Source organism: Ricinus communis, chromosome 2 (genome assembly GCF_019578655.1).
Source record: "Ricinus communis isolate WT05 ecotype wild-type chromosome 2, ASM1957865v1, whole genome shotgun sequence".
NCBI classification, from domain to species: domain Eukaryota; kingdom Viridiplantae; phylum Streptophyta; class Magnoliopsida; order Malpighiales; family Euphorbiaceae; genus Ricinus; species Ricinus communis.
Window position 1 is genome coordinate 29,781,530 of NC_063257.1, and position 13,199 is coordinate 29,794,728.

Below are 13,199 nucleotides of genomic sequence, written 5' to 3' on the forward strand. Positions count from 1 at the left end.
GCACATTTTGTTAGCTGTTTGTGTATAGGAGAGGTGTTGTTAGTGTTTGTGTATACTGACTGATTTTGTAGCACCTTTTGTTAGTGTTGGTAGTTTGTTTTGTAGCACCTCTTTCACAGTTGTAGTGTACAACTACAATGATTTCTTATTGTAGAACGTGCTATTAAATCAATAAAAGAAATATTTATTTCTATTTATATATGTAAATGATTCTTAAAATACAAATGCTGAAGTGGTGGTGTTGCAAAAGTATTAAGTATTACACTTTAAGTAATTGCAAAATAGCAACTTGTATTAAGTGTGGAACACAAGAACATGACAATATAATTAAATGATTTTGTGGTCTTGATCAAAAAACAGTGTTGACACTGAGCATAATAAACAAGCATGTGAAATCTGTTCTAGAGGACCACAAAAGCATCTTTAGTCCTAAAAGCAAAAAAAAAAAAAAGTTCCTACATATAAACAAGTTCCTAATGTATTAAACAATCATAATGCCAAGCTAAGGCTTGCTGTTGTCTCCAAGACCTGCAGGCATCCGAGGCTTCTTCTTGTTTGAGGTTGCAGTTTCAATATTTCCTTTCCTTAGCCTTTTGAGTTGTTGCTTGCACCTTATCTTTCCCCTTTCCCAAACTTTTATTTGGAGTAGGATTAGATCCATAAGCTTTCTTTGATGCTGTGGAAAGAGATGCAGATCTAGGAGGCAGAAATGACTTGTTGCCCTTGTTCTTCACTGTCTTGCCCTTGCCCTTCTTCATATTACTCTGTTGCGAGTCTTCATTCAACCCACTTGATTGAGTTGGAATATCACTTAGCAACTCATTGATGCTTCTTGTATTTTGATGAGGTCTTTGTGTTCCTGCAACAGTTTGGGACAAATTTTTCCAATGAAGATTAAAGTCATCTAGATCTACTAGATGACCAGGTATGTTAAACTAAATTTGGCTTGACAGTGAAGGAGTTATGTTTTGCACCTGCATAAGTTAAAGTAAATGTACATTAGGTTATTACAAATATATTTAGTTAAGTAAATGAACTTATTACCTGTGCAGTCCCAATTGGATCATTTTCTAAGTATTGGGCATTGGGGAGTTGGTCAGTAGGGTCATTAGGGAGTTGGTCATTATGGAGTTGATCAATCTCATCATGAGGAACTTCTTGGTTACAGCTACTGTCTATCTGGTTTGCTCTTCTTTTGACCTAGTAAACACAAAAAATAATACTATTCATTATGTTTTAAAGAAACTTAATGTACAGAAGCTTGAACTGAAATTGCTCTTACTTGTAATATTTTCATCCTAGGCTATTATGATCTAGATTTGCCATGACCATGGTATCTCTTATTGTGGCCTTTAGCTCCACAAATGGTGCAAGTCATCACTGAGCCTTTTTTGCTTACTTTGCCCTTTTGTAGTAAAGCTATCATCTCATCTTCTTCTAATCTCCTCTTTGTAATAGATCTGCCTCTCTGTTTTGGTTGAACTGGAGCAGGAGGTAGCATAGGTGGTGCTATGGCTCTTAGCCAAAATTCATAGCTAGTAGTAGGGTTTAGCAAGTGGCTGTATGTTTTTAAATAAGTATTGACCTTGTAATAATAATCTAGATAATTCTCAGGATTATCATGCTTGTACCAGATTCCACACACTGCATGGCAGCATGGTATGCCAGTTAAATCAAACCTCCTACAAGTACATGTTCTCTCCTTAATGTCAACCACAAACTACCCCCCAGGACCAACCACCTGAAACCTATCCCCCCCTGACCACTCTGTTCTGAACATCCAGCAGAATTCTTTAGACTTCTCTAACTTAGCTATAATCTTAGCACAATATTGACTCGCATTTCTTTTCATAGCATCTCTCTTTTTGTGAATCCTTTTCATTAATTTTGTCCTAATGATCTTGACAATGCTGTCGCGTGCCTATAAAAAGTAACCTAACTAGACCTCCTAACTATGTAGTCGGGCAAGCAAGGGTTGAATCCCTAAAGACTGAAGTAGTAAAAACTAGCTAATCTTGAATTTAATTAATGCTAAGTAAGTAACCAAATGACGATTGAGGATGAATTAATCTATAATGCAAATAATAATAATGAGAATAAATTCAAGGATAAAAAGCACCTAGAGTTAAGTATCCCCACTAGCATAATTAACGCAAAGATAAATTCCTATCCCAAACTAATTAAATAATGTTCATAAGGAAAGCTAACCCTGTAAAATACCATAGATCTCTCCCGAGTATCAATGGCTTCCCTAATAGCAATCAAAACCTACTCCCGTGGAATCATGCAAATTAAAGACATTAAACTCAATACCCTGACTTCCTAACAATCTATTCTACCTACTCCAGTGGAGAATTTCATGTCCTTAATTGAAATATTCAAATCCGTCAAAACCCAACTCCCGTTGTGATAAAGACAATGGAATCATAACAATACTAATTATCCCTAATTTATTATTGGAATATGCACAATCAATTAAGCAAGAGCAATTAAATAATTAATTTAGAGAATTAAAGGAACAAATCATACATCAATCATGGCTAGGGTTCTGTCACACCCCAACTCAAACATCCAATTGAATAGCAATATATATATATATTTAACTTCATAAACATAATTTACTACTTAGTTACAATATACATTCATACAATCTAAGTGACAAGACATACTTAATATATATAAGGAATATTCATACATTATTTTAATTCACATAAGTTCCCAAAATGCCCCAATGCTTTAGATAACTCCTCCTTTTGATAATATTGACTGATGCAAAGAGAGCAATGCACAGCTAAGGCTATCTACAACTGCACTAACCTGAAAAAAAAATTTGCTAAGGAATGAGCTAGCGACTCAATAAGCATTTAATTTACTAAACTATAGCATATTAGGCTAGAATTATCAAGTCTTTATGAATACAAAAAATTATACCAACACTTAACTAACAATCACAAAATCAACCATTTCAATTATTCTCATAAACAAATAATTTCATCTCACATAATGCAAATAATCTCAAACTCAACCAAGTCAAATAATTCAATTCCATATTATTTCTATCAAATTAGGATCAGATGACTCATCCTTACATTTCCTCACATTTTAAAATTTCAGTAACCACTTGACAAGACTATCCGCCTGGCTCAGTCTTGCCATCTCACATACTCGGATAGCTATCCGCCCGGCTCAGCTTTCCCGATCACACAATATCCATACAAGAGTCATCAATCCTTAATCACAATCATTTCACTTCACAACACATCACAATCAATTCACTTCACAACACATCACAATCAATTCACTTCACAACACATCACAATCAATTCACTTCACAACACATCACAATCAATTCACTTTACAACAAACCAAAAATATAACTAATATCAACTCAGTCAACCAAGAAATTATCAAGTAATCAAACAGCAGTTCCTACTCAATATACACAAAGTTTAGTCTATTAAATACTTACCAAAATTTATAGGATAACAAAGTAATCCTATTCTTTTTCTCTTACCACTTCCTTTCCTTTGGATGAACCTATTCACATATTCAATACAAATACAATTCAATCACAAGACATAAATATACATATCTTTACTATCCATAAAACATCACATTTCAACAAAATAACATATATTCTAGATATTAATATGATGCATGAGATGAATGACAACAAATCAACATATTTGTTGATGAAGGCAGCTTGTAGGTACTGACTTAGAAATTACACTAAAAATTATGTACAACTAATAAAAATCTCATATTTTTCAGAATTATACTTCCATTTTTATAGAAACCATAGCAGAAAGAATCACTTCAAAATCATTAGTATAGAAATAGTTATGGCATTTTTTATACAGCTGCTCCAATTTCCATCTAAATAGAACAGTAAAAAGTTTCCTATTAAATGACCAATCAAACGAATAAATTTTCTGATGAAACTCTCCAGATATAAATTTAACATTCTAAAGTTTCTATAGACACTAATTTTACTCAATTTGGACTTCTCTAGCTCAAGTTGTGAAACACAAAATTAGCAACAAATTTCTGAATCCTAAGTCCGATTTCTGCTTAAAACAGTTTCGAGCAGGTTCAACATATCTCACGTTATACTCAACCAAAAATTATAAAATTTTTCAGACATATACTAGATATATAAATGAACAACTTTCATGTTTAACTCTCTGCTTGGTTCAGCCTCTAAATGCCTTAAAATATCAGCACAAAAACCAGGTCACCTGCTGAACCATAAACAGAGCAGCAGCAATTCGAACCTCATAAGTTCATACTCACTCAACGATCTGCAAAACCATTTTACAGAGATATTCTTGGAACATATACCTACAACTTTCATGTTTGAAAATTTTTGAGATAAAGCCTCTAAGGTCACGAAATCAGAGGTGAAAAATCTGCCCAGAAATTTCAGCTTCAAGATCACAAGTAATAATATGTTCACTCTTGATTAAACAATTCCAAAACACATAATCATCAACAATTTCATATCATTAATCCTAATTTACAGTAAAATCAAGCAATTAAAATTACTCACATTTGTTTCCCTTGATTAAAAAAGCCCAAATCTTTCAAGCTTAAAAGAAGAATTTGATTTTCACTTACTAAAAGTTTGTAGAGTTTGATTTGGAAAATCAAGGTGGAAGAAAAAAATGAGAAGAATGAGAGAGACAAAGAAGAAGAGGAAATAGGAAAGCATGCGTAGAAATGAACAAATGAAAAAGGTGGTATATTGGTGTAAAAATAGGCAATTTTACAATTTAATGCTCTTTCTTTATAACTTTCCAATTTAGTCCAAAATCATTACTTTTCAATTAAATCAGTATGTAACTAAATAATTTATTTATCTACCACATAATATAATAAAATAGATCATAAATAATCATGATACAAATGACATGTTTAATGACATGCTAATGAATATTAATTATTAATAAAAAAGAAATAAATAAATTTGGTTGTGACAGGTTCACTTAACCTTAGATTAGAAAACTACTCATTCATGATAGTTAAATAAACAAAATAGATTATAAAAGAAAACATAATTAATAACAACTTAAAAAGGAAAAGAAAAATACTTGGATTGATAAATGAATGATGAGGTCTTTGATAGATGTTCAAAGCATAAAGAAAAGTAACATAATAGAGAAAGAAAACAAACTAAGGAGAAAAGAAGGAAGGGGGCTTCCTTTTTTTCAGGTTCTTTACAATCTATTTATATCATAGGATATCCAGGAGTTTGGCTAGGTTTTTATCCTAAAAATTTTGACTAGACAAGTGTCCAAAACGTAGTTTTGCAGATCCAGCCACGGGCAGGCCGCAGCGTGGCATTGTAGGCCGCAAGCAGGGGGCAGAGTGGATTGTTTCTTTGCTTTATCGTTGGCCTTGAAAGCCAAGTCGCGGAGTGGCCGCGGGATAGCTTCCCTTGCTCGTTTCGCGATATAAGATTCTCCTAGGCATGAGTGTCTCTTTGACATCATGTTTAACCATGAACGACTCTATAAACATTCTCGCCAACACCTAGCAACTCGAGCCAATTCCTACAAAAACAAAACAAAACGAATCTGGGGAGAGAAATATCAAAAACAATAAATAATAGCTCTAAAAGATTAAAAATGCGAAGATAACATGAAGAACAACGTATATATATAGCATATAAAATGCGTATATTATTGCGTTATCAAATTCCCCCACACTTAACCTTTACTCGTCCCCGAGGAAACAAAATAAAAATAAGAAAAACTATACTAATAAAGCAATAAAATCCTAACTCACTATCGTAGGAATAATGGTTGCACTTAGCATGTGCAACAAGCCCTTTGAATCCCTAGGTTACCCTAGTGGACGAGTAAGGTCTCGAGAAGGTTTTCAGAATGGCATACCTACAAAAGCCGAATAAGGAACATCCAAACCAATAAATTCAATCAAGTAACAATTATGAAAACTTAAAATCATTTTAGGAACTATGTTAATGTCACAAATCAACGAACGTAGAATGAAACAGTAAGTCGATAGCACCCTTCAATGGCCAACTAATTCCCCTAACTCAGTCATATGCATGTAGCTTCTCACTTTAGTTCTATAAAAGAAAACAAATTGAGTCTTTCATGTGTTTAAAAAGGTAGCAGCATCATCACTCAACCTATTTCGCATCGACACTTTTGTAGTCTTCCTATTTAAACTTGCCTCTCGTCTTTCTCCACTTATTTTGGGGTGGCACAAACACGGGGGCATGAATTCCTTATAATAGGGTAGGCTTGGTTAAAATAGGGTAAGACAATGTTATTTGGGGATGTGGTGCTCAAATCCTAATAAAAGAAAATAAAATCTACTCCGACCAGCACAACTATTTCCAAATGTTAGGTTCATTCTCTTTTTTTTCTTTTCTCTTTTTTTTTTGTATATCAGAAAATTATGTGCTTCTTTCCCGAACTTTTTTACTTCCTTTTTTTTCTTTTCTTTTCTTTTTTTTGTATATCGGAAAATTATGTGCTTCTTTCCCGAACTTTTCACTTTTTTTTTTGAAAATAAACTAACACTTTATTTGAGTAACAAGCTTTGCAACTTTTCTTTCATATCACAATCTCCATATTGACATATAAAGCATATATTGTAGTAGCATACTCCGCAAAATCCAAACAAAACCTACAAAAGGGCTCTAAGGCATGTAATGTAGGGCGTCAAGAAATGGAATCAAAGCTCAACATGGTTCAACCTAGAGAGGAATGTAAAATAAAAAGAAAAAGGAGCGAATAATCCTAATGCTAAAATTTGAGGGCTCTAACTACCTAAAGGAATCTTCAGTCATCCCCTCACACACGTGTCATAAAGTCTCGAATAGAACCAAGGCAAGTCCAAGAATCGTACTACATAAGAGGAAAATATCTAATCATACATGAAAAACAGAGATTGATTCAGATGTGTCAGTCTATATGGCTCAAATTCCTCACAAGTTACTCAAGATATATGCATTAGTCGAGTCGGGGCTCGGAAGATAATTCTAGCCACAACCCATTGCCAAGAAAGAATTTACATATCATTACCGAATTATTCAATCCAATGTCAATCAACTCATGACAAGAACTATAGAAAAACATTTTTTCTTTTGAAATTACTTGCTTCATAAATTGGCTTGGAATATTCAAAATTCTTCTCTCTTTTTTTTAGCAACACCAAAACATATACTAATACCCTCCTCCACACTTGAATGTTGCAGTGTCTACAATGCAAAAGAAAAATATAAACATAAGTAAAAGGGAGAGGTACTCACAAAATCTCACTAAAGAGGAGGAGGAGGGCTCGAAAACCCTTGTGACTGCATCCAAGTATTTAGATTCTCCAGAGCGAGTTTGGTTGACGTCTGGTTGAATCAGGCATCAAAAATCCAGCAGATTGTTCCCGACTTTCCTCCAAAAATCAAGCAATTCAAAACCTAGGTTTCGAATTAATGAGGGCATTTCGTTGTTGGTTATAAAATCCCTGACTAATGAAGAGGAAATTCAATCAGGGTTTTGTGCAACTTCAATGAATGCCGAAGATTTGAGCCAGAAATTTTTTTGTTCGTAGCTGTGCGTTGATGAAGAGGCTGGAGAAAGTGCAGCACCGAACATAGAGGTCGGGCTGTCGCCTTTAATTGCGATGAGACGGGTCGCGACCAGGCTGCGATGGTTATGGGTGCATCCCGTCCCTCCTGTGGAGTGGACTGATTGTCTCCTTTCTTCTCGCGTGTGAGGTCATGGTTTGGCAATGGCTCGAGATATCAGGTCGCGACCTTGCTGTGGAGTAAACTGCCTCGTGTGTTGTTTTATTTTGAGAGCCGCGGGTTACCTGTGGTTGAGAGTAGTCGGCCGCGAGGTGGTTGTGGACTATACTGCCTTCATTCTCTCGCTTTCCCCCTTTTGTTCCTCTTTTTTTTTTCTTTGCTAATTTGGTGAGGACATGAGTACCTATAAAAAAATAAAATAAAAGAGATAAAATAAGAATAAGGCTTAATCTAAAATAAATTAAGTAAAAAAAATAAAAACACAACATACAAAATAAAGTAAAATAAAAGAAGACAAAAGGTCAAAGTTCTAAGTCCTAAGAAAATTGATTTTGTATTAAAATGCTTCCATAAAACGAAAAATTATTTTTATGATTTTGTTTTTCTAATTTAATTTTTTTAATTATTATTTTATAAATGCAAAATGTAAATAAATAAAGTAAAGTATGAGTAAAAAGAAAATTGAAATAAAAATAAAATTAGGAATGAGTTTGGGGTGCCTCCCAAAAGCGCTTGTTTATAAGGTCATAAGCTCGACCTTCTTTGCGATTCATTCCGATGAAGGGTTGGAAAGTGTGATATCCACACTCTCGTTAATGAGGTCACCGACTCTGTAATGTTTCACTCTTTGACCATTCACCTTGAAAGTACCATTTTGTTTGTTCCAAAGCTCTATTGAACCATAAGGGAAAACCTTACTAATTCGGAACAGTCCTAACCATCGAGAGCGAACTTTCCTAGGAAAGAGTTTCAACCTAGAGTTAAAAAGGAGAACTAAGTCGCCTTTCTTAAACTCTCTTCTCAAAATCCCTTTGTCATGCCATCTTTTAGTCTTCTCCTTATACAACCTTGAACTTTCATAAGCATCAAGTCGAATCTCTTCTAGCTCATTAAGTTGCAAGAGTCTCTTCTCACCCGCCATTTGAGAGTCGAAATTTAGGCTCTTGATAGCTCAAAATGCACGATGCTCTAATTCAACAGGAAGATGAAATGCTTTCCCATAGACTAGTCGATATGGAGTGGTGCCAATAGGGGTCTTAAATGCTGTCCTATAAGCCTATAGTGCATCGTCGAGTTTCACGGATCAATCCTTCCTTGAATTCGCAACCGTCTTCTCCAAGATGGTTTTGATCTCTTAATTAGAAATCTCTACTTGACTACTACTTTGTGGGTGATATGAAAGCCCTACTAGATGATGTACCCCATACTTTTAAGCATCGCCTCAAATCGATTCTCCAAGAAATGCTTGCCTCCGTCACTAATCAACACTCGTGGTACACCAAATCAAGGAAAAATATTCTTTTTAAAGAACTTGCTTACCACACGAGCATCATTGGTTGGAGTAGTTATAGCTTCAACCCACTTTGAGACATAATCTACAGCGACCAAGATATACCTATTCCTATAAGAAGAAGGGAACGGTCCCATGAAATCTATTCCCCACACATCGAACAATTCCACCTCGAGGATAGTATTAAGAGGCATTTCATTCCTTTTAGAGATGTTACCAGTTTGTTGACATCGATCACAAGACTTAACATGTTGATGAACATCCTTGAAAAGACTTGGCCAATAAAAACCACACTGAAGAATCTTTGCTGCAGTCTTAGTAGTGCCATCGTGTCCTCCACATGGCAAATCGTGACAATGTGAAATAATGAATGGCACCTCACTTTCTAGAATACACCTTCTAATCATTCCATCAGCACAAGATTTGTAAAGAAAAGGGTCATCCCAAAAATGTCTCCTTCCATCTTTAAAGAATTTCTTCTTTTGTTGTGATGAATAGCTGTGAGGAATAGTGCCACTGGCCAAGTAGTTTGCTATATCAGCATACCTTGGGATCTCCTTAATAGCTAAAGCTAGAAGTTGCTCATCAGAAAATGAATCATCAATGGGGGGATCCTCGTCACCTTCACCATCAAGGACAAGTCGGGAGAGATGATCAGCAACAACATTTTCGGTTCCTTTCTTGTCCTTAATTTCCAGGTCAAATTCTTATAACAATAAAATCCACCGAATCAAGCTAGGTTTAGCATCTTTCTTACTCATCAAATACCTCAATGCTGCGTGATCCGTCTGAACTATCACCTTTGATCCAACCAGATAGGACCAAAACTTCTCCATTGCATACACCACTGCCAACAATTCCTTCTCGATTGTGGCATAGTTCATCTGGGCCGAATCAAAAGTTTTGCTCGTGTAGTGGATGGCATGGAGCTTGCCATCTTTCCTTTGGCCTAACACTGCTCAACTGCATAGTCACTGGCATCGCACATGATTTCAAATGGAAGATCCTAGTCCGGCGATTGCATGACAGGGGCAGATATAAGAGCTTGCTTTAACCTGTCAAAAGCCTCAATACAAACATCAGTAAAAACAAAGGGAACATCCTTACCTAAGAGTTTAGTTAGAGGTCGAGCAATTTTTGAAAAGTCCTTCATAAAACGGCGATAAAACCCCGCATGACCAAGGAAACTCGTTACTCCTTTTACAGAATTAGGTGATGGTAAATGCTCAATGACCTCTATCTTAGCCTTGTCAACTTCGATGCCCCTATGAGAAACAACATGACCCAAAACGACACCCTGCTATGCCATAAAATGGCAGTTTTCCCAGTTCAGAATTAGGTTGATTTCTTTACATCTATGGAGCACCCTTTCCAAATTATTAAGGCAAACATCAAACGATGTTCCATAGACTGAGAAGTCATCCATAAAAACTTCCATAGAATTCTCAATAAGACCTAAGAAAATTGCCATCATGCATCATTGAAAAGTGGCAGGAGCATTACATAATCCAAATGGCGTTCTTCGATAAGCGAAGGTGCCATAAGGGCAGGTAAAAGTAGTCTTTTCTTGATCGTCAGGATGAATAGGAATTTGGAAAAACCCTGAGTATCCATCTAGCCAACAGAAAAAGGAATGCTTTGCCAATCTTTCTAACATTTGATTAATAAACGAAAGGGGAAAGTGGTCTTTTCGGGTGGCTTTATTTAATTTCCTATAATCAATGCACATTCGCCACCCTGTCACAGTTCTAGTGGGGATTTGTTCACCCTTGTCATTCTTGACAACGGTCATACCTCCCTTCTTTGGAACCACTTGTACAGGACTAACCCACTTACTATTTGAGATAGGGTAGATTATCCCTGCATCAAGCAATTTAAGAACCTCCTTTTTGACTACTTCCATCATATTTGGATTAAGCCTTCTTTGAGATTCTATAGAAGAGGTATGATCGTCCTCAAGCTTGATCTTATGCATATAGAAAGATGGATTAATACCCTTAATATCATCAATAGTGTACCCAATGACATTCCTGTATTTTCTCAAAATCACAAGCAATTGCTCAGTTTGCATGTCATTGAGTTCAGCATTAACAATAACATGGTATGTCTTATTAGGACCCATAAACACATATTTCAAGTTAAAGGGAAGGGGTGTTAATTCTACCTCATGAGGCGTAGTACTCTCCTTAGACTCCCTTGGTTTCAACACTTCCTTGATAGGCTCATCAGCTGCTAGCGCTTGTGTCTCCTCCAAGAGCCTCTTGTACTCCCTTGTTTTCCAATCGTCTTTATCCGCACTCCCCATTAAGATCGTCTGCAATGAATAATCGAGTTGTAAATCTATGGCCTTAGCTTCCACTACTTCATCTAGAGCATCCACGCTATAAATTGTTTCCTCCTTAGAAGGGAGAATCCATAGAACTTGTAAGTGAATACTCCATCCTCTCATCACCCACTTCAAAGGTGATTTTCCCATTCTTCATGTCAATAGTGGCCCCAGTAGTGGCCAAGAAGGGTCTCCCTAGAATGATAGGAACTTACGCATCTTCTTCCATCTCCATAACCACAAAATCACAAGGGATGAAGAATTTTCCAACTCTAAGTGGCACATCCTCAAGAATTCCCAGAGGAAATCTCACCGATCTGTCTGCCAACTGTAGGGAGATGCGCGTGGGTTTTAATTCACCCATCTGAAGCTTCTTACAAATTGATAGGGGCATAAGACTGACACTTGCCCCTAGATCACATAAAGCCTTCTTTATTTCGATGTCACTTAGCTTGACTGGAATGGAATAACTCCCTGGATCTCCTAGCTTCTTTGGAAGCTTATTTTGCAATATAGCACTGCATTCGGCTGTCAGTGAGACCGTTGCATTCTCTTCAATTTTCCTCTTGTTAGAGAGCATGCCTTTCAAGAATTTACCATATGAAGGCATCTTTGAGATTGCATCCAAGAATGGGATATTGATCTGCAACTTCTTTAGAATGTCCAGGAATTTCCCATACTTCTTTTCTAGCTTTGCCTGTGCCAATCGTTGTGGGAAAGGTACAGGTGGCTTGTAAGCTTTAATGATAATGGCCTTCTTCTTCTCTTCAATTTTCTCTTTTTTCTATCATCTTCTCAGCTTCAACCATCTCTTCCTCTACTGTAACTACTTTCTTTTGAACTACCTTCGGTGGAAGGTCTTCTAGCTCTCTACCATTCCTCAAAGTTACAGCATTAAATTGACCTTTAGGTGGTTACTCGGTGTTACCAGGAAAGTGACCCGTTGAAGATTGACCCACTTGTTGAGCAAGTTGGCTTATCTGATTCTCCATGAGCTTGGTTTGAGCTTGAATCTGTTGAACTGTAGCAGTAAGGAGACTATTCTGTTTCAACTGCTCTTCCTAAAACTTGTCTTGCTTAGCTTATAAGGCTGTAAAAGTTTTAACCAAAGCTTCTAGATTGGACTTCGGTTGTGGTTGTGGTAGGGGAGACTGTTGATTGTAGTTTTGATGATTAAAGGGTGGTCTATTTTGAAAACTTGGAGGACGATTGAAATGTTGCGAGGTGGTGGCGGTAGTGGTGGGTTCAACTGATTTTGAGTGTTCTTGTAAAAGAATGCTGGATTTTGTTTCCAACCTTCATTGTAAGTGTTGGAGTAAGGATCATAAGGTCTCCTTTGCTGGTTGTTGTTATAGAGAGCGTTAGCTTGCTCTATTAACATTTCAGCATATTGACACTCACTTGCATTATGTTCTTGTACTCCACATGTCTCACAAGATGCTACCACAGATGGCCCTACTCGGAGTTGATCAACCTTAAGTGATAAACCCTGCACAGTACTAGTCAAGAGAGTCATTGCATTAACGTCATGTTGACCCCCTTTCTTTGCACTGTTTCTCCCACTTGAGTGAAAGTTATCATTAGCAGCCATCTTCTCAAGTAATGCCTTAGCCTCAGTAGGGACCTTTTCAATAAAATTACCACCCGACGCAACGTCAATGTAAATCCTGTACTCATGCGTCAACCCATTGTAGAAGGTTTGAATCAATAGCCACTCTTGAAGTCCATAATGAGACGCTTGAACCTTTTCCAATACTCATACAATGACTCATCATCTAGTTGACGAAGAATGCTCAATTCGGTCCTTA

General features: G+C 36.4%; 1 protein-coding gene, 1 long non-coding RNA gene and 1 pseudogene across 2 annotated transcripts; all 3 read right to left on the reverse strand.

The window, feature by feature from the left end:
- On the reverse strand, positions 1 to 1,862 carry LOC125369343. Its single transcript, XR_007214886.1, has 3 exons — positions 1,283 to 1,862; positions 1,045 to 1,200; positions 1 to 974 (listed from the first exon to the last, which is right to left on the reverse strand). It is a non-coding gene; the product is annotated as an uncharacterized LOC125369343 (long non-coding RNA).
- A 6,462-nt stretch (positions 1,863 to 8,324) lies between these two features.
- Positions 8,325 to 8,696, reverse strand: LOC107261293. Its single transcript, XM_015719554.1, has one exon. The coding sequence runs from the start codon at positions 8,694 to 8,696 to the stop codon at positions 8,325 to 8,327; it is 372 nt and encodes a 123-aa protein (XP_015575040.1).
- Positions 8,697 to 11,464: 2,768 nt separating this feature from the next.
- On the reverse strand, positions 11,465 to 12,982 carry LOC107261292 (annotated as a pseudogene).
- Between the last annotated feature and the right edge of the window lie 217 nt (positions 12,983 to 13,199).

Excerpts from the sequence above, each read along its gene's own strand:
- LOC107261293 (XM_015719554.1), bottom strand. The coding sequence starts at position 8,696 with ATGGCGGGTGAGAAGAGACTCTTGCAACTTAATGAGCTAGAAGAGATT.